The sequence below is a fragment of the Pelobates fuscus genome, chromosome 5 (assembly GCF_036172605.1).
Source record: "Pelobates fuscus isolate aPelFus1 chromosome 5, aPelFus1.pri, whole genome shotgun sequence".
In the NCBI taxonomy this organism is placed as follows: Eukaryota; Metazoa; Chordata; class Amphibia; order Anura; family Pelobatidae; genus Pelobates; species Pelobates fuscus.
Window position 1 is genome coordinate 334,659,463 of NC_086321.1, and position 25,064 is coordinate 334,684,526.

General features: G+C 42.9%; 1 protein-coding gene across 1 annotated transcript in view; it reads left to right on the forward strand.

Annotated features, from left to right (window-relative positions):
* Positions 1 to 25,064, forward strand: part of NECAB3 (N-terminal EF-hand calcium binding protein 3) — a 177,731-nt gene that overhangs the window by 16,887 nt on the left and 135,780 nt on the right. The window contains exons 2-3 of the mRNA XM_063455733.1: positions 1,098 to 1,122; positions 3,401 to 3,509. Coding sequence (XP_063311803.1) covers positions 1,098 to 1,122; positions 3,401 to 3,509 — 134 coding nt within the window. The remainder of the gene's footprint in view (positions 1 to 1,097; positions 1,123 to 3,400; positions 3,510 to 25,064) is intronic.

The following is a 25,064-nucleotide window of genomic DNA, read 5'->3' on the forward strand; positions in this document are numbered from 1 at the left end:
TGAATACGTAGGTAAAATACATCATATCACTGAGAACATGGAATTTACATAAACTGTACTAATGTTTGTGCTAATATCAGTGCTCGCTTAACAGTGAGAATTCTGATACCACTAGAAGCACAGGAATGCTATATACCAGGCAAAGGCAACCTTCGTCACTGCAGATGTTTTGGACTACACCTCCCATGATGCTGTGCCAGCATTATGTGTGTAAGAGCATTATGGGGGATGTAGTCCACAGCATCTAGAGTTCCGAAGGTTGCCTATCCCTGCTATATACCATACTAATGTGAGAATGGCATTAGGGCCAATATTACCATGAAAGTATATCATGATGAAGAGATTACACAAATGGTGGCGTGGAAGATAGAGATTTTTAGAAGTAAAAATATGTGGCATTATACTAATTGTTACATGGAAAGAGTAATGGTAATGAGTGAGTGAATGTTGTAATAGTCTCATATTCTAATGAAGGTCTAAAAATATTAGTAGAAAAGAGGGTGTGATGTAAAATATATCACATTTTAATGGAATGCATTGTGAAGTATCCTATTGCTGTGATCTAAAAAATAGTAGATTTTGCAAAGCAAGCGGAATAAAAGTAACTAATTTTAGTAATTTTGTAATTTTAGTAATTTCAGTGATTGCGAGTGGGAACGGAGTGCAAGCTTCCTGGCATAGCCCTCAAGGTTCCAGTGTCCCGTGTATTTTGAAATATAGATAATGTGTCACCCAAGGTCATTGAGAAATGTGCGGAATTCAAAACTAATTCAAAGCTAATTTCAAACTTTAAACCATAATAGAAAATCTGGAAAAATGGAGTCCACTATTTTGTGATTTTCCCTCTTTTTCTAAATTCAGAACTGCCAACCCTATTTTGCTTATTACTTTTATACGATCACTTTATTTTATTATAATGGACTTGAGTGAGGATTTTCCATTATGTTTCAGAATAAAGATAGCAGTGGATATTATAAATATTAAAAACTGGAAGATGGATATTTCAAAATGGAATGTCATTCAGAAACTATAAAGCATAGCTCAACCTTGATCAAAATAAGACTTGGCTCTGATAAATTCCTTTTATTTATTTACAGATATTTCGAAGAGCAGACAAGAATGGTAAGTGTCAAATATGGATTTATCTCCTGTCTGGCGTCCTGTGGTCTCAGAGACAGTTAGATATCCGTTCACAGGGGACAGGGGCATGGCAGGAGGGGGGAGAGGGGGTACATCCATATTAATGACCAATCTCAGTCTGTACCTGCAATGATTCAGATAAAGAGCTAGCAATGCAAGGGAAGACGTGAAGGAGCTTAAGAAATGGGAAGAAAAATATTTAATGACATATAAAGCTCCTTTAGAGAGTCACACGGGATCCCTGTGGATACATTCACCCAGTGAGGTATACTGCTGAAGGTTATTCTTAGGACTAAGGCTAGAGTTAGCGAGGCAAACAAGCCCAGCAAGGATCCAGCCTGCTGGCGGGAACTAATGAAATTCAGGAATTCCCTGATGGGCAGATCCTCCCTGGAGCCAGGATACAATGTATCTACCTGCTATTATGTCGTTACTGAACACAAATGGAGATTAGCATCGATAACATTGGAAATGCCTATTACAGTAACCACTCACTGAGAGCAGTTAGGGATGAGCGTTCCTATTTCTAGGAAGGAGGTTTATATTGGATGGTGGTCTGTGAGTGTGCTGCGAATGCACTGTTAGTGTTTATTTGTGTATGTGTGTGTTAGCAGTTTACTGGTAGTTTGTGTGTGTTTCTTAGCAGTGAATTGTTAGTCTCTATATGTCTGTGTGTGTTTGCAATGTAACCGTAGTGTGTGTTTGTGAGCAATGCACTGTTTGTCATTGTGTGTTTGTGCTTGTGGGGGTACTGGCAGGGTGTGTCTTAGCAATGCATGGGGAATGTGTGTAAGGAATACAGATGTGCTGAATGTGTGTAAATAAAGCTGGAGTAATATGAGTGTTCCTGTATGTGTGTGTGTGTAAATATGAATTGTGTGTTTGCAATTTGCTGGTAGTGTGTAAAGAATGCAGTGGTAATGTGTGAGTGCATCAGTGAATTTAGAAGTAATGTGTTTGTCTTCATGTGTTCAGTGAAAGTGTGTTGATATGTTTAAGGAATGTAGTAGTGATGTAAATATGTATGAATAATGCAGTCTGCATGTGTATGTTCGTGCATATGAGAACGTGTAGGTATATGTATAAGTAATGCATATAACTATCCTACGTGTGTGTTTGTGTAAATAATGCATTGGCAGTGTGTGATTGTAAGGAATGTAGTAGTAGTGTATTATGTGGGAAAGGAATTCAGTGGTACAGTGCGCATAAGGAATGCAATAGTGCTGTATGTGTGTGTGTGTATAATGTTGTGTCAGTGTCTGAGCATGTGCTCATGACATCGTGTGTGTTTTAACAATGCAGTGGTAGTGTATGTTTGTAAGGAATCCAGTGTGTGAGGCAGTGTGTGTGTGTATAAGTGTGTGTGTGTTGTGGTATATGATAAGGCACAGAGTGGCAGTGTGTCCATATGTATTGGTATAAAGAACACAATAACAGTATGTGTTTGTGAGTAAAGTATGTGAACATTTTGTGTTTGCAAGTAACGGATGCAGTGACAGTGTCTGGATGTTAGTCAATCTCATAGGACAGCGTAGCTATTTTGGTCTAAAATTTGCAGTTCCTCTGAAGGTTCTCCACTGTTCCACAATACATTTATGTAGTTATTAAACCTAATGGTGGAACAGTGACTTAAAGGTTACATTTGAAAATTAATGTGTCAAGGCATTGAGCCTCTACACATAGTAAATCAATGCCCACATGCAGCCCCACCAGTTTTAGAGTTCTTGCCTATCACTTCCCATCTCTACAAATAATGTTCTTTAAAAGTGTGTAAAGAATGAATTGAGCCATCCAGGATTTATCTGTGGAGTCCAATTCAATGAATAAGACTCCACATATAAATCAAGGACCAAAGCCGGTGCCCTATAGAGAGACAGGGTGTGCTGTGCTAGGCTCTGCACCCTCATGTAGATCACACCCCCTTTTATTATACCCCTAGAGCTGCATGCATTTGTGCACAAGTCTAGTGTTTAGTTCTAATAAATAATGGCTTAATTAATAGGAATACTTAAAACCTAATGTGTGATTGTCTGCACATAACATAAAGGGGGCTCATGAACTGAGAGAGTAGAACCACTTCTGGTGTGGAAATGAATCCTTGGCTTATTGAAACAATTGACCAACTTTACTCAAACACTTCCTCACAAACATGAGCTAGACAAGGACGATTTAGGATGTATCTGTAGATGCAGCTTGGAAAAGTGATATTACCCAACATCTACATAATACAGTCGGTCACAATCCACAAATCTTTTTGCAGATGATGGGAAATTGTCATTTGAAGAATTTCAAAGTTATTTCTCTGACGGAGTCCTTAATCAGGAGGAGCTAAAAAAAATGTTCGCTAGGATTGACCGTCAGCAAACCAAGTAAGTATGAGATGATAGAACAAAACATTGTTGTGACATGCTCCATGAAAATGTCTGGAGACAAACTGTTTTGTTTTTTAGAGGACATTTCATATGAATTGGCATTTTGACATTTGGAGGGATTGATTTTGCCTATTCACAAACACTACTTATATGTTTTCCTGGCACTATAGTGCCTCAGGGCACTATAGTGCCAGGAAAACAAGTATGTTTTCCTGGCACTATAGTGGTCCTTTAAAGGGACTCTCCAGTGCCAGGAAAACATATAAGTTTTCCTCGCACTGCAGGACCCTATAGTGCCCCTCTCCCTCCCATCCCCCATTGCTGAATGGGTTAAATCCCCTTCAGTGACTTACCGGAGTCCAGCGCCGATGTCCCTCGGCGCTGGGTCAGGCTCCGCCTACTCACCTCCCCTGCCGACGTCAGCCAGCGGGGGGAGACCTAATGCGTATGCGCAGTCTCCCACGCTGGCTGAGACCCCGCTGGCTAAGACAGCCAGTAGAGGAGGACTTAACCCTGCAAGGTAGTGGGAGTTGGCACCCAGACCACTCCAATGGGCAGAAGTGGTCTGGGTGCCTGGAGTGTCCCTTTAATGGAAGAGCATTATACAAATGAGTTGAGCCAAATTTAGTGATAGAAATCTGACCTTTAGTAAAAAAAAAAAAAAAAAAACTCAATGACATGTGGTTTGCATTTTATTTTTTCTCCAAGCCTTGATCTCTTCATGAGGCCTATATTTAATGTGATGTTGTGCTATATCACTATATTTATTGGTTGGTGCAACAAGGAAGCATGTATTGATCTCATCGCAAGAAAACAGATGTTTGATGGAAGATTTTTCAAAATCAAGTCTACTTTTAGCCATTACATGTAAGGATTTAATTACTAAACAAAAAATTGTAGTGAAGTGAAAAACAAATTGCTAAAAAAGCCAAAAATGACAAGCTGTGCCAGAGACTATATATGAGTTGAATAATTATTTGAAATGATCTATTTTTGCCTACATTTTGCCTACATTTTCAATTAATTGTCATTGTCTGTTTAATGAATAAAAACCCATTATGTATCTGAAAAAAAGAGAAGACTAAAATTAACAATAGAAAAACCTGTGCTGAATGATAAGAGTGTGTGTTCTATAATCATTGCACTCACGTGTGAATGAATAAGAATATAAACAATGAACAGACAGTTTTATTTTCTAAGTTTCCAGTACTTTAATTTAGGAAGATTTAAAGGGAAGCTCTAGGCACCATAACTACTACAGTACATTGTAATGCTTATAGTGTCATGAATATCTGAACTCAATCTGTCGGTAATTTGTCAAACTGTTTGTTAATGGTATCAAACTTTTTTTTTACCTTTGCCCTTGGTTTTTCCTGTCTGAACTGGTCCGATAAAGAGGCAAATTTTGGTCCCCATACTATTTTATTAGGTGTACAGTGTATTGAACAGTCCCACCATTTTTATCTGGTCTCTGGCAAATGCATCAAATAGACCTATTGCATACTAGTGGTGGTTATGGTGCATAGATAGCCCTGATGGTGTCCCTCAGCTCTCAAGGAGCTTGGCACAAATCAAAGTACATTTGGGTGCCAATGACCTGGTCAGTGGTTCTGCATATTGCTATCATGGAAATTACACTTCTTCATTAGAAATATCTACTTTGGAGGGGGCGTGGCTAACCGCCGAACAGAGCGGACGCATGGAGTGAGTGCTCTGCGACCCACCAAGCCCAAAAGCTACTAATAAGCGACGATTAAGGCACAAAAATTGCATTTTTGGAGACAAACAACATCAGCCTGCAATATGGTACCCTCCAAACAAACAAAAATTACAGACCAGGTACGGCAAACTGGGAAAAATCGGGTGAGGCAAATCCAAGATGGCGACGACTCCATGCCACAATCACCCATGTCTGAAGGCCTGATAGACCTGGACGACAACTCTAACTCAAGATGATTACCCGGTGACAAATAAGAGTCTCCACACGATGCTGCAGGACCTCAAAGGATCCCTCAAGGCAGATTTTCGCCAAATAGCAGTCGACCTCAGCCGCGATATCAAGGAGCTGGGGGGCCGCACAAGTCAGCTGGAGAATAAAACGGATGAACTCTGTGGACAACATTCAACACTTAGAGGAGGAACACTCCACCATGAAACCCAAATTGGCAGATATGGAAGATAGAGCACGTCGAAACAACCTCCGTTTCCGGGGCATAGCAGACTCGGTGCCTCAAGAGGAACTAACGCAATATCTGCGAGGCCTATGCAAAGCAATGGTGCCGCACCTGGCTGGGGAAGCCTGGACGCTGGATAGAGTACACCGCCTACCACGGCCTGCCCGGTTCACTGCAGACACACCTAGGGACACTATCGCTCGCTTCCACTATTATGGATCTAAAGACGAGCTCCTTAAGGTGGCGAGAAAATCTCTAACTCTGCCTGAGCCCTACCAAGGGATATCTATCTTTGCAGATTTATCGGCTACCACCATGGCGCGCAGACGAGAGTTCATAGATGTCACCAAAACCCTCAGAAACCATGATATACCCTACAGATGGGGTTACCCAACGAAACTGCAGGTATGGTACAAAGGGAAATCAGTGCCCATATTAGAACCTGAAGTGGGACTAGCCAAGCTCAAGGAATGGGGCCTACACCATGCAATGGGACACTCCGCACCACAAAAGTCCCCACCAAGAAAGTTGAGGCCTGAATGGACACGATTCCGTGCCTTCGGTGTAACTTACCACAAACCACCTTCACACGCACGGACCACTTAAGTATCATTAATTGTTTCTCATTATCTCTTTTCTTGTTATTCCCATGTACTTTAATCAATGACAATTAGCTGTCTGCACAGACGTACTAACTGTAAATGTTAATGTCAGTTTCAATGCCAGCATGTCCTCCACATGCTCACGTGAGCAGGTACTGGGAATGTTTCTTGTTACTCCCATGTACTTTAATCAACGACATTCACCTGTCTGCACGGATGTTTTAACTGTAAATGTTAATGTTAGTTTCAATGTCAACATGTCCTCCACATGCTCACGTGGGCAGGTACTGGGAAAAGGTAATTGCCATATGAACAATTAGAAGGGCTATGTTATGATGTTGAAATGTATATATCTTTGTGTCGACCAATATGACTATGTCTAAAAATGCACTGTAGCCACAAACACATAATGAGGGCGACTAACAGGTGGGTCACCCGCCACCCCTCCTCGACCGATCCATGTGTGGTGCCCTCTGTGACCTACACTCAGGTTGCATTCTTTGCGGCTCTCACAAAGTTGTTATTTACTTAGGTTATCATTTGTACAACTCCGCTTTTTTTGTCTCCCTCACCCATACCCAATCCCCCCCCCCTGAGCATAAATTCACAAAGAGTGAACGAGATCAGAATGTTATATTGACGAAACGTCCACAATCCACGTGTCTCATGCCCTCACAACTCCAATACCACCAACGCATAGCGCTAATGTTTCAAAAACCCATGGCACCCTTCACCGCAACACCATGCTGTAAATAATATGGCAGCCTCCTTTAAAATTGTATCCCTTAATGTGAAGGGACTAAATAGCCCGCATAAATGTCGCTTGGCTGCACTGGAAATGGTAAAATCTGAAGCAGCGATAGTGTGCTATCAGGAGACTCACTTTTGTTCTCGCAAACCCCCACAACTACGTAATAAGAAATACCCCCAAGCTGTCCACGCATACTCTCCAAGTAAATCTAAGGGGGTCTCCGTGTTTTTTCACTCAGATTGGGTATTCACAGAAACTTCTCGCCACACAGACACAGCGGGTAGACTGCTGGTGTTGGTGGGAGCTTTAAACTGTATTTTGGTTACTATAGCTTCCCTCTATGCTCCTAATGAAGACCAAATACCATTTATCCGCCGAGCCCTGAAACAAATTAATAAGATGAAACAAGGACACGTTATCATCTGTGGCGACTTTAATTGCACCCTTAACCCCGAACTCGATATCCGCAGGGAATCGAACAAACACCCCACGAAGCAAGCGAAAGTTAAAAGCTCCCTTCTTTCCACCCTGCTCTTTGAAAACAACCTGTATGACACTTGGCGCTCTAAATACCCCAAAGAAAGAGACTACACATACTTTCCCCAGTCCATTTGACATATTCCCGTATAGACCTTTGTGTGGTTGATGCCACCACACTATCAAATGTGAGGGAGGTATCCATAGGGGTGAGGACATGGTCAGACCACGCGCCAGTCACAATCACTTTAGCAGCCCTTAACCCCTCCAGAGGTAGGGGGAAGTGGAGACTTAATGAAGGACTACTAGATGTCACATCTGTGCTGCAAACAGTCACACCTGAAGCAGTCGAATACTTCCAGGAAAATACATTGGATGATACTCCAATTAGCACAATATAGGTAGCACATAAGGCGGTAATGAGAGGGGTATTCATTCGGGAGGCGTTGAAACGTAAAAAAACAACTGCAGTTGCCCAAAACAAGATAACGTACGACCTCATGACATTAGAAACCCAAAATAAATTAAAACCCTCCAAATCTCTATCCAAGAAAATAAACGAACTCCAGAATGAACTACAATCTTTGTCCTTGTTAACCACCAAACGCTGGATGAGATCCCTAAAACTCACACAATACACCCAGGGCAATAAAGCGGGCAAACTCTTAGCAAACAAACTCAAGGCCAGGCGCATCCAGTCCAAAAATACATTCATTCTCACTCCAAGGGCAACCTATATAACCCTGAAGACATAGTAAATGAACTAGCACAATACTACCATAATTTATATAACCTTAAAGACGACACATCTACATCCCAACCAAGCAACATGGATATACAATCCTTTTTAGAAGGCATTACCTCACTACCCCGACTAACCCTAGCTCAAAGTACGTCTCTAGACAGACCTTTCACGGAAGATGAGGTCACAAAAGCCATCCAATCCATTCCGAAGCATAAAGCTCCAGGACCAGATGGGCTGTCTAATTATTATTATCACCAGCTGAAACCCACCCTGGTACCATATCTCACCTTACTTTTTAATGACATAAAAAACTCCGGTACCATGCCCAAAGAGATGCTGGAAGCCCACGTAGTAACGCTCCCTAAGCCAGGCAAACAACCCACTGTCTGTGGAAACCTTAGACCCATCTCCTTGTTAAATGCTGATGTTAAGTTGTACGCAAAATTATGGGCAACAAGACTCAAACCCTTACTCACGGATTTAGTGTCAGCAGAACAAGCTGGCTTTGTTCCTGGTAGACAGGCTGGTCACAATACTAGACACTTCATCAACCTAACGAAGTGGGTCAAGAAAAGCAGTCAGAAGGGGGTTATCCTAGCGCTTGACGCTGAAAAGGCGTTCGATCGGTTACACTGGGAATATATGACAATGACGCCTGCCAAATTGGGTTTTTCTACTTCCACCCTAACTGGTATTCTGGCACTGTATCATGGCCCTACTGTCAGGGGTCCGCGGGCGGCTAGCAGGGGAGGCTGCTCGCAGCTCGCAGCACTCACCCTCAGTCCATCGCCGCCCGCGGTCTCCCCTCCTCCTACCTGTCGGCGAGCGGCGTCTCCTCTCCGCCGCTCACCGCTTGCATCCGTCACGCCTCCCAGCGGCAGCATGTATAACGCTGCACGCTGGAAGGTCGTTGATTTATGCAAACGCCGGGGTCACGTGAGTGACCCGGCGTTAAAGCAACAGTACCACAATCACAGTGGGAGGCTTAGATATCTCCCACGTGTGATTGTTAATTCTGATTGGAAGTTATCCAATCAGAATTTAACCTAGGGTATTTATACTCACCTTTCCTGTTCCTCCCTGCCCTGTTGTGGTCTTTGCTGTATAGTATTGATTCTGAACTTGTGATTTCTGGTTACGTACTCTCTGGCTTGTTAATCTGACTCTGTGACTTTCTCCTACCCTTTGACCTCGGCTTGTTTATCGTTATCCTGTTTTCTGGTTCCCCTGACTCGGCTTGTCTCCTGACTATTCTGTGGGTGCTTAGCCCGGCCACTCTAAGGTCCGGTACGGCACCTTTTCTGTGTGTGTGTGTGTGTCTGTTAGCGTGTTGGGTTCCCGGAATCGTGACACCTACAGCTAGAGTGTTCAACTCCGGGTTCCTATCAGACCCTTTCAACATTAGTAACGGCACCCGCCAAGGCTGTCCACTCTCCCCCATCTTGTTTATATTATGTCTAGAACCACTCATCCATCACATAAAGACACACCCTAACATTAGAGGGCTCACCACCCCAGCCGGGACACAAAAAAAATTGCACTACTTGCAGATATGTTACGGACCCCCACACATCAATCCCTCAATTAATGAACTTACTACAACAATATGGCAAAGTGTCCTACTATAAAAATAACCTGCCAAAAACCCAGGCATTGCCCATAGGTCTTCCCGCCTCTGCAATACAAACACTAGCAATGACTCACCCATTTGATTGGAGATCCACTTACATAAAATACCTGGGCATCAACCTAACTAAATCCAACGCCCAACTTGTACAGGAAAATCACAAGTCAGTAATCCACAAACTGCAAGCCAAATTAGACTCATGGCAAGGTCTGGAGGTGTCAGGGATGGGCAGTATCCACACCACCAAGATGATGGCATTGCCCCATGTGCTGTACCTATTCTGCACAATACCGGTGGCACTACCAGACAAACTTATAAAGAGATTCCAAAAAGTTTTTAACAACTATATCTGGAAGAAAAAAAAAACAAGAAATGCAAGGCGCCTAACTTGGCAAAGACCGATGAAAGGAGGCTTGGGGATCCCTAATATAAAGGCTTATTATAAGGCAACCATTTTAGCGCAGGGCTTGGGGATTTTGACTGGTGGTACTCCCCCAATATGGAAACCATAGGAGGATGCTTGCGTCCACCCAGCCTCGATAGATCAGATGATCTGGATGGGCACAGAGGTGGACAAAAAAACAGAAGGGCTACTTGCCTAGCACAAAACTAATGTTACGGGGTTGGGCACGATGGGCTGGCCCACTTACTGGAACAGCAAACCGTCTATTTTTTGCCCCTATTGAAGTTCTCAACTCCATATCAGAAAACATTCCTGTCAAAACCTGGGTATCCAAGGGGATAGAACTGGTTCACCAATTGTATGATGCACAAAACCTTAAACAATTCCCTGAATTGCAAGCTGAATTTAACCTACCCTCTAGAGACATATTCGCATACATCCGAGTGAAACATATCTTACAAACCTATAATATACAATGCTGTGAGGAGTCCGAGTTAACCAAATTTGGGCTTCACAGCATTGGCAAAGGCACAAAGGCCAAACCACTATCCCTGTGCTACAACTCCATAAATGAGGCAGACCCACTATCAAGCTACGGATATGTAGATCAATGGGAAAAATAATTGAACACTTCCATACCTCTACCTACTTGGCTTCAAGCCATACAACGCACTAGAACATCATCACAAAGCTTGTCACATTGGGAGGCATACTGCAAGATTCTGATGAGGTGGTACCTGGTCCCAGCTAGACTGGCTCACATGTACCAATCCGTCTCCCCTCTGTGTTGGAGATGTGGAACACATGTGGGATCTTTTAAGTACATCTTTTGGGAATGCTCCATCTTGGTACCGTACTGGCGGCAGGTAGAAAACTTCTCCAGAGGCTCACACCTACTCCCATCCCGTTTACAGCAGAATGCTATCTTATACACCTCTCCCCAGCCATTTTCTCGTCCAACCAAAGAGTAGTGGCCATACACTTATTAATGGCAGCTAAAATTAGTATAGCGAGCCACTGGAAAGCAACAAATGCACCAACTATACTAGAAATTTGGAACAGGGTGGACTCCACATACGAGTACGAGCACATGGTGAGTAGAATTAGGGGGAGGGAGGAATTACATGCGAAAGAATGGGCCAGTTGGACGTTGCACCGACTGAACTTGAAAACCATACTCACATAACCCACACGCTCTTGACATATCCAGGCCAACGGTTACCATAAACTCATAGGGACATATACTCCTCAAAATGTACCATGTATAACTATCAATGTATCATGCATAACTCGGTCAATGTTATTACTGTAGATCAATAACAGTTGTGAGATAAGATGTACTAATCCAGTGCTCTGCACAGCACTTAAGCTGATATTTAATGCTCATACCCTCCCTTCCTTTTCTTATTTCTGTACCCCTTTGCTCATATTTATTTTGTACTTTGTTCGACAAGAATTTGACAAAAAACTCAATAAAAATTAGACACTGAAAAAAGAAATATCTATTTTGTCCAAGACTGGAACACTGGACTTTTAGAATGTTGAGGTGGTGCTACCTGGACAGATCTTAATGCCCAGGTCAACACATAAACTCAGAGACAACACCAAATAATCTTCACATTATTTAGACCTCTGTACAGTTTAAAGAAATATACCCAACCATTATGGAAGAGCAGTCATATTAGGACCTAGTTTAGTAGACCTGGCCCTCCTTTTCCCCAGAATGTTCTGTTGGTTTTCAATTAGGGGTCTGCCTGTTATTTTCCCATGCATTGTTTTTATTTATTGCTTTAAGTACGAAAATAGTACCTTGTGTCCATCAAGTTCTTGTTACCTTTCTGAGCCTGTGATATAACATTTATGTATTTTCCTGGTTCTAAGATAATTACTATCATTGTTTCTGCTGGGTTTAAAGTAATTTATAATCCATGAAGCTCTGTAATTTAATTCCTCTGACATGTGAACTGCTATGTACTACGTGTTGGGTATTTTAACTATGAAAGCTAAGGGATCAGCACATTATTTTCTAGTAGAGATTGCATTTGTCAAACACTCTAATAGCGGGGACAAGAAAAAACAATTAATTCATGTCCGGTGTCATGGTAAAGTTGGTTCTTCCAAGAGATTGAATGCCTAATCTCGCATACAAATTGACTTAAAGGAAAACTACACCAGGAAAATGCTATTTTTTTTATTTTTAACCCCTAGTGTCTGTTGGACTATTAAAATTTAAGCCCCCCACTTTAAAAAAAAATATTATCGAGTAACCCTTTACTTACCTGCAATCCAGTGCTGACACAGTCTCTTCTCTGCAGCTTGTCCCACCCCTTTAGATGTCATCAGACATGATGACATCTAGCCCAATCAAATGCTTCTCATAGAGAAGAATGCACATACTCACAGCAATTGCCTTGATACGCCAACCAACTACTTATCACAGAGAAGCACTGAATGTTCAACGTCCTCATGCAATGTGTGAGAATGTTGAACATCAAGAAATTAATATGACTCGGTTCTGAATGAGAAAGTGCCCCATCTAGTGGATATCAGGGTGAGAGTCACTGGCAGGCATGTTTACCCCCGCAATGTTAACATTTCCGTACCTCTGAAAAGGCAGAAAAACAATAGGGACATTGCACACAGATCACTTAATTGAGATCAGAGACAAAACTAGAAACCACGGGGCCCCGGTGCGAAAATTGCCCTGGGGCCCCCCATACATCTACCTCCTACCCCACACAACACCGCCCCCCTCCTCCCCACACATGCAGACAAATAGATACACATGCAGACACATACATACAGACACACATACACACACATATCCATACATACAGACATACGCAGAGACACACACACATACACTCATATACTCACACTCAGATATAAATACGTACACTCACATACACATACACACACTCACAAACACATACACTTACAGACACACACACTCACAGACAAACACATACAGACACAGACACACATACACTTACAGACACACACACACACTCAGACACACACACACACACTGAGACACACACACTCACAGACAAACACATACAACACACACTCAGACACACATACACTTACAGACACATACACATACAGACACACACAAATTACTAATATTAAATGTCCACCCAGCCTCCCTACCTGGAGAGCTGGCGTGGATCTGTCCCTGGGGTCCAGTGGGGCTTCAGTGCGGTGGGCGGCAGAGTTCCTGTCAGATGCGGCGAGGGAGCTGTGATCTCTCTGCTCTGCTCCCTCGCGGGCTGTATAATGATTTCGGGAGTCAGAATATGACGTCATATTCTGGCTCCCGACATCAGCAAACGGCACGCGAGGGAGCAGAGCACAGAGATCACAGCTCCCTCGCCGCGTCTGACAGGAACTTTGTCGCCTGCCGGGGGGGGGGGGGGGGCCCTATGACAGGGGGAACACGGAGGGGGCAGCATTTAGGCGGCCCATGGTCGCAGGGGTCATGGCTGTGGCCGGGCTCCCTGCGACCATGGTAGGTACGCCACTGATTGAGATAGTGTCCCTTTAAGGGGCAGCTCATTGTAATTCTGTAAGGAAATGACACTTGAGGTTGCAGATGGGGTTAGCAGAGCACTTTAAATTCATTTTAGTATGACATTGAGGGTTAGGGTAAGAATACAATTTACCTTTACACCTCACCATAACCCTACATTTCCCAACTTTCAAAACTTCACTGTGCACCCTTTCTTCCTATTTAGTGTATCTTGTTTTAATTTTATTTAAGGTGGAGCTGCGGGAGAGATGGAGCTGGGGGGAGATGGAGCTGGGCTAGAGGGAGATGGAGCTCGGCTAGAGGGAGGTGGAGCATGAGAGATCGAGGTGGAGCTGGGGGTAGATGGAGCTGGGCTAGAGGGAGATGGAGCTGGGCTAGAGGGAGGTGGAGCTGGGGCACAAAGGAAGATGGAGCTTCGGGGAGAGAGGGAGGTGGATCTGGGGGAGAAAAGGAGGTGGAGCTTGGGAGAAAGGAAGATGAAGCTTTAGGGAGAGACGCAAGTGGAGCTTGGGTAGGAGAGAGGGAGTTGGAGTTTAATGCGAAAAAAATCAAACGTTTTGCTTAATTTTATGTACGCATAATGTAATATGATATTAATATATACATGCAACCCTGATGCTGTCACACCTTTTTTCTCAGTGTCACGCTCACCACTCCCCTTCCTGTCAAACTCCCTCCTCCAACAGTGCCACACTCACCCCCTAACCTGTGTCATGTCTTAACCTGCCGGCATATCCGCTACCCTAAGACTTCCAGGTAGACGGAGCTCGGCCACGCCCCCTTCTCTGACGCGGTCTCCCCACGCTACATAGGGAGACCGCGCCAGATTCAAAACGCTGGATTAATGAAAGCCTACCCGCGAACCTTAAAACCGGCAAGACAATATTCTTCTACCTCCTCTGTGTACCGGAACCGGACTGGAAAAACGTTGACCTACCTTCTCCTCACCTCTACCACGGATTGTACCAAGGACCTACTCTTACCTACCAAGACCTTCATTCTCTCTGAGTGAGCAAGCCTGGACTTCCACTCCTACAAAGCTAAGTAGTACTCTTCATCCAGAATTGGATTCTGACTGCTCTGCAATTCTGCTTACTCTCTGTTGCTACAATCTAACTAATATCTCCTGCAACCTACTGAACTAATTCTGCTTTGGAAAGCCTCTCTCTGCCATGGACTAACTATTGCCTTCTCCTAAACTAAATGCAAATTCTGCTGCTGCTTGTTCCGTTTATCAACTACCAATTATTTGAAGATACAGTACCTGTACTAAATCAAATCATTATCCCCACTCATATTCATTAAATAAAAGAATCAGTTATCTGCAGTTGTGTTCCAAGTAAGCATCACAGATTAATCCAGCCTTTTTATAATGGATCCAGCAGATTTCAATACCAAATTTACTATATTGAACCAAAGAGTAGATACACTTGCCCAAGGCATGCAAGATCTACAGATTGCAAACGAACGGATCCTTACTTATGTAAGAGACTTACAAACACATACTCCTCATACTGTTACGCACTCGGCTAGCGACCCTGCTGTCTGCAATCCCGAAAAGTATTCTGGAGATCGGTCCAAATACAGGGAGTTTCTTAATTCCTGCAAATTATTGATTGCCTTAAAACCTAGATCTTATCCCACTGAAAGATCCAAGGTTTGTTCAGTTATTTCTTTTCTAAGAGGTGAACCTATGGCCTGGGCTCACTCCTTTTTGGAGAACGATGACCCCATCTTAGACTCCTTGGATGAATTTTTTGAAGCCATGTCTCTTCTTTATGAAGATCCCAATAAACAAGCTACAGCAGATTTAACCATTAGAACCTTACATCAAAGAAACAGACCCGTCGAAGATTACATTGCTGAATTTAAAAGATGGGCAACAGAAACTCAATGGAATGACATAACCCTACGCAACCAGTTCCGTATTGGGTTATCCGAAGCAGTAAAGGATGAACTCTCAAGAACTGAACTGCCTACTACACTGAATACTCTGATTCAACTTTCAATCAGCATTGACAGACGGCTTAGAGAAAGAAAAGCTGAGAAAGCTCTCTCGAGTTCATTATGGAAAAAAACATTCACTCCGTCAAAGACACCTGAAAAACCAGCTATACAAACAAAACCTATGGACATAGGGGTAATAAGAAGTCCTCTTACTCCAGAAGAGAGAACCAGAAGAAGACAATTAAACCTCTGCATGTACTGTGCTTCACAAGATCATGTGATCCCAGAATGTCCTTTATTGAAACGTCCAAGAGGCGGTAAGCATGCTTCTATCACTTCTATACTGAGTGTGCTTCCTCCAAAATCAACCGCTCATTTCTCCTCTATTTCGCTCATATTGCAGTGGGACAAAGAAAGAATTACGACTGAGGCCATTATCGATTCTGGTGCAAATGGGGTGTTCCTCGATTCATCCTTTGTAACAAAAAATAAAATTCCTTTTGTTCGTAAAAGCACTTCTGTCTCTGTCAGAGTTATTGATGGCTCCTTAATATCCTCGGGCCCCATTCGAAATGAAACTATTCCTTTAAGAATAACTACTAATAATATTCATTACGAATTTCTTGTATTTGATGTTATCGCATCTCCTCTTTATCCGGTTATACTAGGAATCAACTGGTTAAGGACTCACAATCCACAAATTACATGGTCTCCCTTCTCTCTCACCTTTTGCTCTGCTTATTGTAAAGGAACATGTTTACAACATATCCCCATTTTTTAGGTTACTGAAGAACCGATTATACCTGCCTATTATTCCGAGTTCACAGATGTATTTAGTAAAAAGGAAGCTGAGACTCTTCCACCTCATCGACCCTATGATTGTCCAATAGACCTCATTCCTGTTGCTCCTATCCCTTTTGGGCACTCAAGGAATACCTGGATGAAAACCTCCGTAAGGGGTTCATTAGACCTTCCAGCTCACCAGCTGCTTCCAGCATGTTTTTTCGTAAGAAACAAAGACCAGACTATACATCCCATCATAGATTACAGATCTTTAAACAAAATAACAGTTAAAAATCGTTATCCTCTTCCCCTGATAAATGAGTTGATCGAAAGGTTAAGAACAGCTACCATCTACACTAAGCTTGATCTTTGTGGGGCATATAACCTTATTAGAATTAAAGCTAATGATGAATGGAAAACTGCCTTCCGGACCCGATATGGTCTTTAAGAGTATCTTGTTATGCCTTTCGGGCTCTGTAACGCCCCCGCAACCTTTCAGCATTTCATAAACGACATCTTCAGGGATCTTCTAGATGTATGTGTTATCATTTATCTAGATGACATACTTATATACTCTAACAGTCCAGAGGAACACAGGAAACACGTGAGATGGGTGTTATCCAGAGTGAGAACTCACAAGTTATACGCTAAACCAGAAAAATGTCTTTTCGATGTCAATGAATTTACCTTCTTAGGGTACGTTATTTCACCTCATACTATAAGAATGGATAGTTCCAAAATAGATTGTATTCTCAACTGGCCTTCTCCTACTAATGTAAAGGACTTACAACGTTTTCTTGGGTTTGCCAACTTCTATAGAAAATTCATTAAAAATTACTCCGACGTAGCTCATTCACTTAATCTGCTTAACAGCAATAAACATCCCTTTACTTGGAATGAAAAGGCTCAAGCAGCCTTCGATGAATTAAAGAGAAGATTTACAACTGCTCCTATTCTTCAACTGCCGAACCCTGCATTTCTCTACGTCCTGGTAACAGATGCTTCAGAGACAGCTATCGGAGCTGTCCTTTCTCAACACAAAACACCTCAAGATCCTCTCCATCCAGTTGCCTTCTTCTCACGATCCATGTCTCCTGCTGAAAAGAACTACCCTATCGATGAAAAAGAATTACTGAGTATAAAAGCAGCCTTCAAAACCTGGCGGCATCTTCATGAAGGGACACAAACTCCTATAATAGTATATACTGACCACAAAAACCTTGAATATCTTCATTCCAACAAAACTCTCTCAGCCAGACAAGTAAGATGGAATCTTTTTTTTGCTCGGTTTAATTTTCAAATTATTTATAGACCCGGATCCAGAAACAAAAAGGCGGATGCCCTGTCCAGAATCCACCAAGGTCCTCCTGTACTTGGAACTCCTCCTTATAAAGTTATTGGAATCATATCATCACTAATAGATGACAAAAAAAATCTAAAAGAAGAAGCTCTTGAACTTCCCAAGTCAAACAAACTAACAAAGAAAAACGTGATCTACTATTTCAATAACAGAATTTATATTCCTCCCATATTTAGGAATAAAATACTCGAATTAATTCACGATTCTCCTTTGGCGAGTCATCCTGGTATAAAGAAGACCCTGGAGTTATCTAAGAGATATTATTGGTGGCCTCGCCAGGACAAAACCATCGAATCCTATGTCAAAACCTGTTACAACCTGCCAGAGATCCAAGTCTGAACATCATCAACCATTTGGTCAATTATTGAACCTACCGATCCCCGAAAGACCTTGGCAATCCATTTCGATGGACTTCTTGGTAGAACTCCCTCCTTCTCAACATCATACCACCATTTTAGTAGTAGTGGACCACTTCACAAAAATGTCCCATTTTATTCCCTTGAAGAAGTTGCCCTCATCATCTGAACTTGCTAAGGTATTCATCGACAATATAGTGAAATTTCATGGACTTCCTGATGAAATCATATCAGATAGAGGGACTCAGTTCACCTCCAAATTCTGGAACGAGATGTGTTCTTCCCTCCATATTCAACGCAAATTATCTTCAGCCTATCATCCCCAAACCAATGGGCAGACAGAAAGAGTTAACCAATGCGTAGAACAATATTTACGATGTTATTGTTCTTACCTACAAGATGATTGGATCACATGGTTACCTATGGCAGAATTTGCGTACAACAACTCTATTCACGCCAGTAGTAAAATGACTCCTTTCTTCTCAAACTATGGGTTCCATCCCTCTTCATTTCCTAACATAACCATTCCTTCTTCTAACCCCACCGTTTCAAATCAAAACTCTTTCATGTCTTCCCTATTTCTCAAATTACGTGAAAATCTTAAACTCGCATCGTTTAATCAAAAGAAGTTTTTCGATGCTAAAAGGCAACCTCCTCCTGCTTATAAAATAGGTGATCTTGTATGGCTCTCCTCAAAAAACATTGCCACCAACCGTCCCTCGAAGAAACTGAGTTCCCTCTTTCTTGGTCATTTTCAAATATTGTCAATCATCAACAATAACGTTGTTAAATTGAAGCTTCCACCTAATTTAAAACTTCATCCTGTCTTCCATGTTTCCTTGCTTAAACCTCACCTCTCCGACCCTTTCCAGAGGGATCCTATTACTACTCCTGATCCTGTTTTGGTACAAGGTGAAGAAGAATACGAGATCCAAAGGATCCTGGATTCACGGATCCATCGTGGCTCCCTACAGTATCTCATTAGCTGGAAGGGTTACGGAATCGATGAGGACACTTGGGAAAACTCCTCTGTAGTCCATGCAAACCGGTTAATTACCGCGTTTCACAGACGCTATCCATCTAAACCTTGTTGATAGCACCCTGAGGGTGCTTCTTACAGGGGGGGTACTGTCATGTCCTAACCTGCCGGCATATCCGCTACCCTAAGACTTCCACGTAGACGGAGCTTGGCCACGCCCCCTTCTCTGACGCGGTCTCCCCACGCTACATAGGGAGACCGCGCCAGATTCAAAACGCTGGATTAATGAAAGCCTACCCGCGAACCTTAAAACCGGCAAGACAATATTCTTCTACCTCCTCTGTGTACCGGAACCGGACTGGAAAAACGTTGACCTACCTTCTCCTCACCTCGACCACGGATTGTACCAAGGACCTACTCTTACCTGCCAAGACCTTCATTCTCTCTGAGTGAGCAAGCCTGGACTTCCACCCCTACAAAGCTAAGTAGTACTCTTCATCCAGAATTGGATTCTGACTGCTCTGCAATTCTGCTTACTCTCTGTTGCTACAATCTAACTAATATCTCCTGCAACCTACTGAACTAATTCTGCTTTGGAAAGCCTCTCTCTGCCATGGACTAACTATTGCCTTCTCCTAAACTAAATGCAAATTCTGCTGCTGCTTGTTCCGTTTATCAACTACCAATTATTTAAAGATACAGTACCTGTACTAAATCAAATCATTATCCCCACTCATATTCATTAAATAAAAGAATCAGTTATCTGCAGTTGTGTTCCATATAGTTACCAAGTAAGCATCACAACCTGCCACACTCACCCTGTCGCATTAACACATCTAATCCTGTCACACTCACCCCCCTCACTCTGCCACACTTACCCAGTTAATTAACCCTCTTAGTCCTGTCACATTCATCCAGAGGCATAGTGTGGGAGGTGCAGGGGGGCCGGCCGCACCGGGCGCAACATCTGGGGGGGCGCGCTCGCACTCGCAGCTCTCAGTCTCTGCCCCTGCCTGGCTCACTCACTCTCTCTGCAGTGCTGGCTGTGCGAATCCGATCCGAGCCGCCGGGTCGCCGCCCACTGTGGAGGGGGGGGCAGGCGTGCGGTGCGGTGAGTGCGAAGAGAGAGCGAGGGACTATCTGGGGGAGGGACAGTGCAGCGGCCGCACAGCGCAGCGCTGAGCGCGGGAGAGAACCACACCACACCAGACCAGCCCAGGCAGCAGCAGCAAGAAGAAGCTGGCAGCGGCGGCAGGTGACACAGGCCAGAGAGGAGAGAGGGAGCCAGTGGTGACAGACGCTGCAGGAGGAAAACCTAGGAGGACCTGGAGGAGAAAACCTAGCCTGCTGACTGCTGTGATCGGGTCCGGGACAGCCAGTGAAAAAAAAGGTAGGAGTCAGGACTGACTGGAGTAGTACTGGGCTCAGTGGGCTGGCTGTGTAGTGCTAGCAGAGCATCTCCCAAACTGAAGTTTCTTTTGGATGTTCCCGGTCTGCAGGTCAAGACTGGCATGTTGAGCTGACCAGATGGATTGAAGTTTGGTTGGTTCAACAGTGACGAGACAGATTTCGATCCATATGTAGCTGCTCCAGCTCAACATAAGTTGATGTAAGCCAGTGGGTCTAGCAACCTTTAATTTTTTTTTTGCTGAAAGAGTAAGGCAATAGGCATGAAGGTGAATAAACATTATGTTAAGAGTAAAGAAATGGTTATACAATTCTTTTTTTAGAATTTTGACTGAGTAATCTAGCAATACTGTCCATTGAGAGAGACTTTAATGTAGATTTCAATTCCGTTGTTGAAAAATTTGCGCTAGTTAAAAGCAGGCGAATTTTAATTAATCTGTATATTATATACAGATTGATATCTTGCACTTCTATTAAATAATTACAATTAGAGGTACAGGATTGAGGAAGTTGGCTCCATCTAGCCCAGTCTTGGATCATCTCCAGGGTATGGTTCCATTTTGATGTTTAGATTTTGATGATATTTTTTGTCATTTACGATGGTTGTGAGACGACATATAATAGCATGGCCCATGCTAGGTTACTACATTTGTATATTTGTATTCATAGACCTGCTGAAAATGTGGAGAATGTGTAATGCATGTTCGCACTCAATAAAGTGTTGGAAAATAAACTTGTATTTAGATGCATTTTACTTTAATTACATAAGTATTTTCATAACAAACAATACATGTGCTTGGGGGGTAAGGGTTTCTTTAACTAATCTAGTGGAAGAGACTCGAGTGCTAAAATCCACGGGTTAGGGGGCGCAAATTACTTGCCTTGCCCCGGGTGCTGACAACCCACGCTACGCCACTGCATTCATCTTCCCTTGCCCTATAACGCTCACTCCTCTAACATTGCCACATTCACCCCAACCCTGTAATACTCACCTCCCCAACCATGCCACATTCACCCTGTCATATTAACAATTTAATCCTGTCATATTTACCTCCCCTCACCCCAATATACTCGCACACACACAGGCTGTGTGACTGACAACCAGTGGAGGTGTGGCAAACAGAAACAAAAGTGATTTAACTCCTAAATGGCAGAAAATTCAACAGTAAAACTTCAGGGGCATGATCTATAGACCAAAACAGCTTTGTTTTGGTGACTATAATGTATCTTTATATTGTATCCTTAGCTCCCTGTCAATCATTGTTACAAGTTCTGTCTTTTTCACCTGGCAGTCAACATAGAGAAAGCATACAGAGAAGAGGAGAAATGAAACAACGTTTATATTTCTCCTCATTATTTGCCATGTTTGCCCTGGGTCCTGGCTTTGTCTTGTCTGAACTGGATAGTGATACCATTTGCTACACTTAATAAAAAATTACAGATAATAGAGTTTCTCATGAATAAAAGGTTAACTCAAGTTATTGGTGATTTTACATTTTAAATCAATGTTGTAAATTAAAGAGAAGTGACATTTGCCCCAATACCTAAATGCAGCATTGGGACAGATATTGGATACAAATTGCCATGTGCTAACAGACCTGGGCATTCATGTTCATTAATTTCTGCCACTGTGATAAACATAACCAATATATTATGACTGCAGTTTCCTTACAATACAGTAGGGAAAGAAACAGAGGATACATCAAGATGTCTCATAAGGAGATCATTAAATCAATATTCTCCTTGTATTGTCCTTTCCATCTATAAAATTAGATATTCAATTTATTGGCAATATTAAGGCATAGCAAGGACAAATACTGTAGGAATATTCCTTTTTTTGTCAATCTTTTTTTTATTGAGGCAGGCTTATGTTTCAATACAAGCAAATAGGAGTCAAAACAATAATAAATCATGTATAGCTGCATGTAGCATTCATAAGAGCACGAAAGTAGCAATATATATCCACCGATGCATATTAACCCCTGAATAGTTCAACATCCAACATTGTGGGCGACAGAAGGCCCTGGTGTTTAGTCGCCGCCTGCGGCGGGTAACCCCCGGTCGGCATGGTTGATGCTTCGGGGTTAATACCCTGGAGGCCCTCAGTCCTCACCTTGCGACATTGATGGTGGTTGCCTTGCCAATAAACGCAGTGGTGCCGTTCAGCTGCCATGCGTCAATGTTTCTGACCCCTGCAGCATGTTGATGCTGCGGATCCACACTAATTTATAACCCCACGTCCGCTCATGGCATGAGAGACGTCGACGTGCGCATGACGTCATGTAAAGGACACACGCGCACTTTCTGGGGTCAAAGGCTGGTTTCGGCCAACTGGATCTACAAGAGGGGTATTTAATGCTACCTATTCCTTCTGCTCATTGCCTTGTCATGGTTTCCCTAGTGGTTGTCCGAGAGTGTATTCCTGAGTTTTTTTCTGGTTATTGACTTTGGCTTCCTTTGACTTTCCTGTATTCTGGTTTCCCTCAGAGCCTGCACGTCCATAAGGCGCCTGGTCAAAGACTTGGATTTTTAAATATTTCTGACACCCTAAGCCCGCAGCAGCCGCCCCTCACAACTCACACACTGCCGGTGTTTTGAAGGGCAGAGCTGCTGCTACGGAGACACACTATGGAAGCCTGGATGCTGTAGGACCTCCCTGAGGCATTGTAACAGCCCTGCAGAGGTTTGATTGGATGCTGTTTACAAAGCTCCGCCCCCTTGCTGTATCAGCCCTCCCATAACATGACGTATGTCATCAGACCGCGAGGGAGTGGGAAACAAGCTCCCATTCTGAAGGCTGTTTATGCTGTGAGTATCACTGTAAATGTGTATGAGAATATTTCTGATTGTGATTTTATTTGACTAACTGAATGTGTTTGTATGTAATAGTTATGTATATCTCTGAGAATTTATGTTCCTGTGTGACTGAGAGCAGTGTGTGTATGACTGTGTGCCCCTATCTGTGAGTGAGTGTTGTGTGACTGTTACACTGTAAGTGTGTAGAGCAGAAGTATCTGGAAAAGCTTATAAAAGGGTGCAGACGGGGAACCTGGAAGGGGTTAATTGACCTAATTGCTATGGGAAGCTAGCCATGATGTGAATTAAGGATAAAGGGGTACATTGCAGAGAAATATGGAATTTTAGTTTAGGAGGGTATAATTGCAAAGAAATAAGGACTTCCAATTTTTGGGAGGCATGGAGTAAACTGCAGGCCTATGTGATTATTAATATTGCTTAGGGAGGGGGTTAATTTTCAGGAGGCTGCCACCAGAAACTCCTGTTATTGAGCTAAGCCCAGCCATGTAGGACCTCGCTTATTGGTTAAGAGCTTCAGCTAAGCGCTGTTGACCAATGAGAGAGTTAATGCGTGGCTGGGCGTAGGTCAGTGGCACTAACCAGAGCTTTCTTGTAGGCGTTTCCAGCAGCAGGGGAAGTGTTGCATGCCTATCAGTACCCAGGGAACCAGTGTGTGTGGGGAAGGGGGGGGGGGCAAAATTCCTTGCACCGGCCCTGGTTTCCCTTACTTTTGGCTTTCCCTCATCGTTGTGTCTCTTTTTGTATCCCTGACCTAAGCAAGTATTCTGACTATTCTCTGGTACCTTAAGTCCGGCCATTCTAAGGCCCGGTAAGACGTTACTTTTGAGTCCTAGGTGTGATACAGTTCTACGTGCTGGACCAACTTGTATTACTGACAGAGACTGCTCCACGAAATTATGTTAAATCTTCCAAGGGCTGTAGGAATATTCTACCCATCGTGTGTTATCCATTTGGCTATCAAGAAATAAAAATTAAATGGATTTTTTTTCATCTTGGGAATGTAAAGACTGCATGATATAACGTGTTATTATCTGCTATCAAAATGAATGTGTCTATGTTTCTTTTATGTTTTATAATGCTTATAAATCCTGTCCATCTAATTTGGAGTTGTGCTCCTTTAAGGCATTATAACAGATGAGTGTAACAGGCAGCCTAATTTCACAGCATAATTGTTTGTTTCAATCTGATAAAGTAACGCGTGTTCTGCCTTTGAATATGTGTATAAAATGAACACGCGATTGGATAAGAGATTTGATGAGAGGAAGAGGCGAGAAGAAGTAGGGGCTGTTCAAATAGGAGGGGGAGATGATGTAGGACTATTGTTAGAGGATACAGAGACGAGAGAGAAATAGAAGAGGCAAAATAAAACCTTTTGGAGAGCATGCACTGTAAAATGGGAATGCAATTTTAGGGTTCGAAGGCTGCTCTGTCAAAAGATATAAAAAAAAAAAGAATTATCAGAAGGCAAAATATTTTATAGAAACATTAGTATTCAGTAGCGCAGGTTAAGATTTAGGAGATGGGAGCGCGAAAAGGCCAAGGACAAAAGAGGGACTTGTAATGTTGAAGGGCAGGAATAAAAATTGTGATGA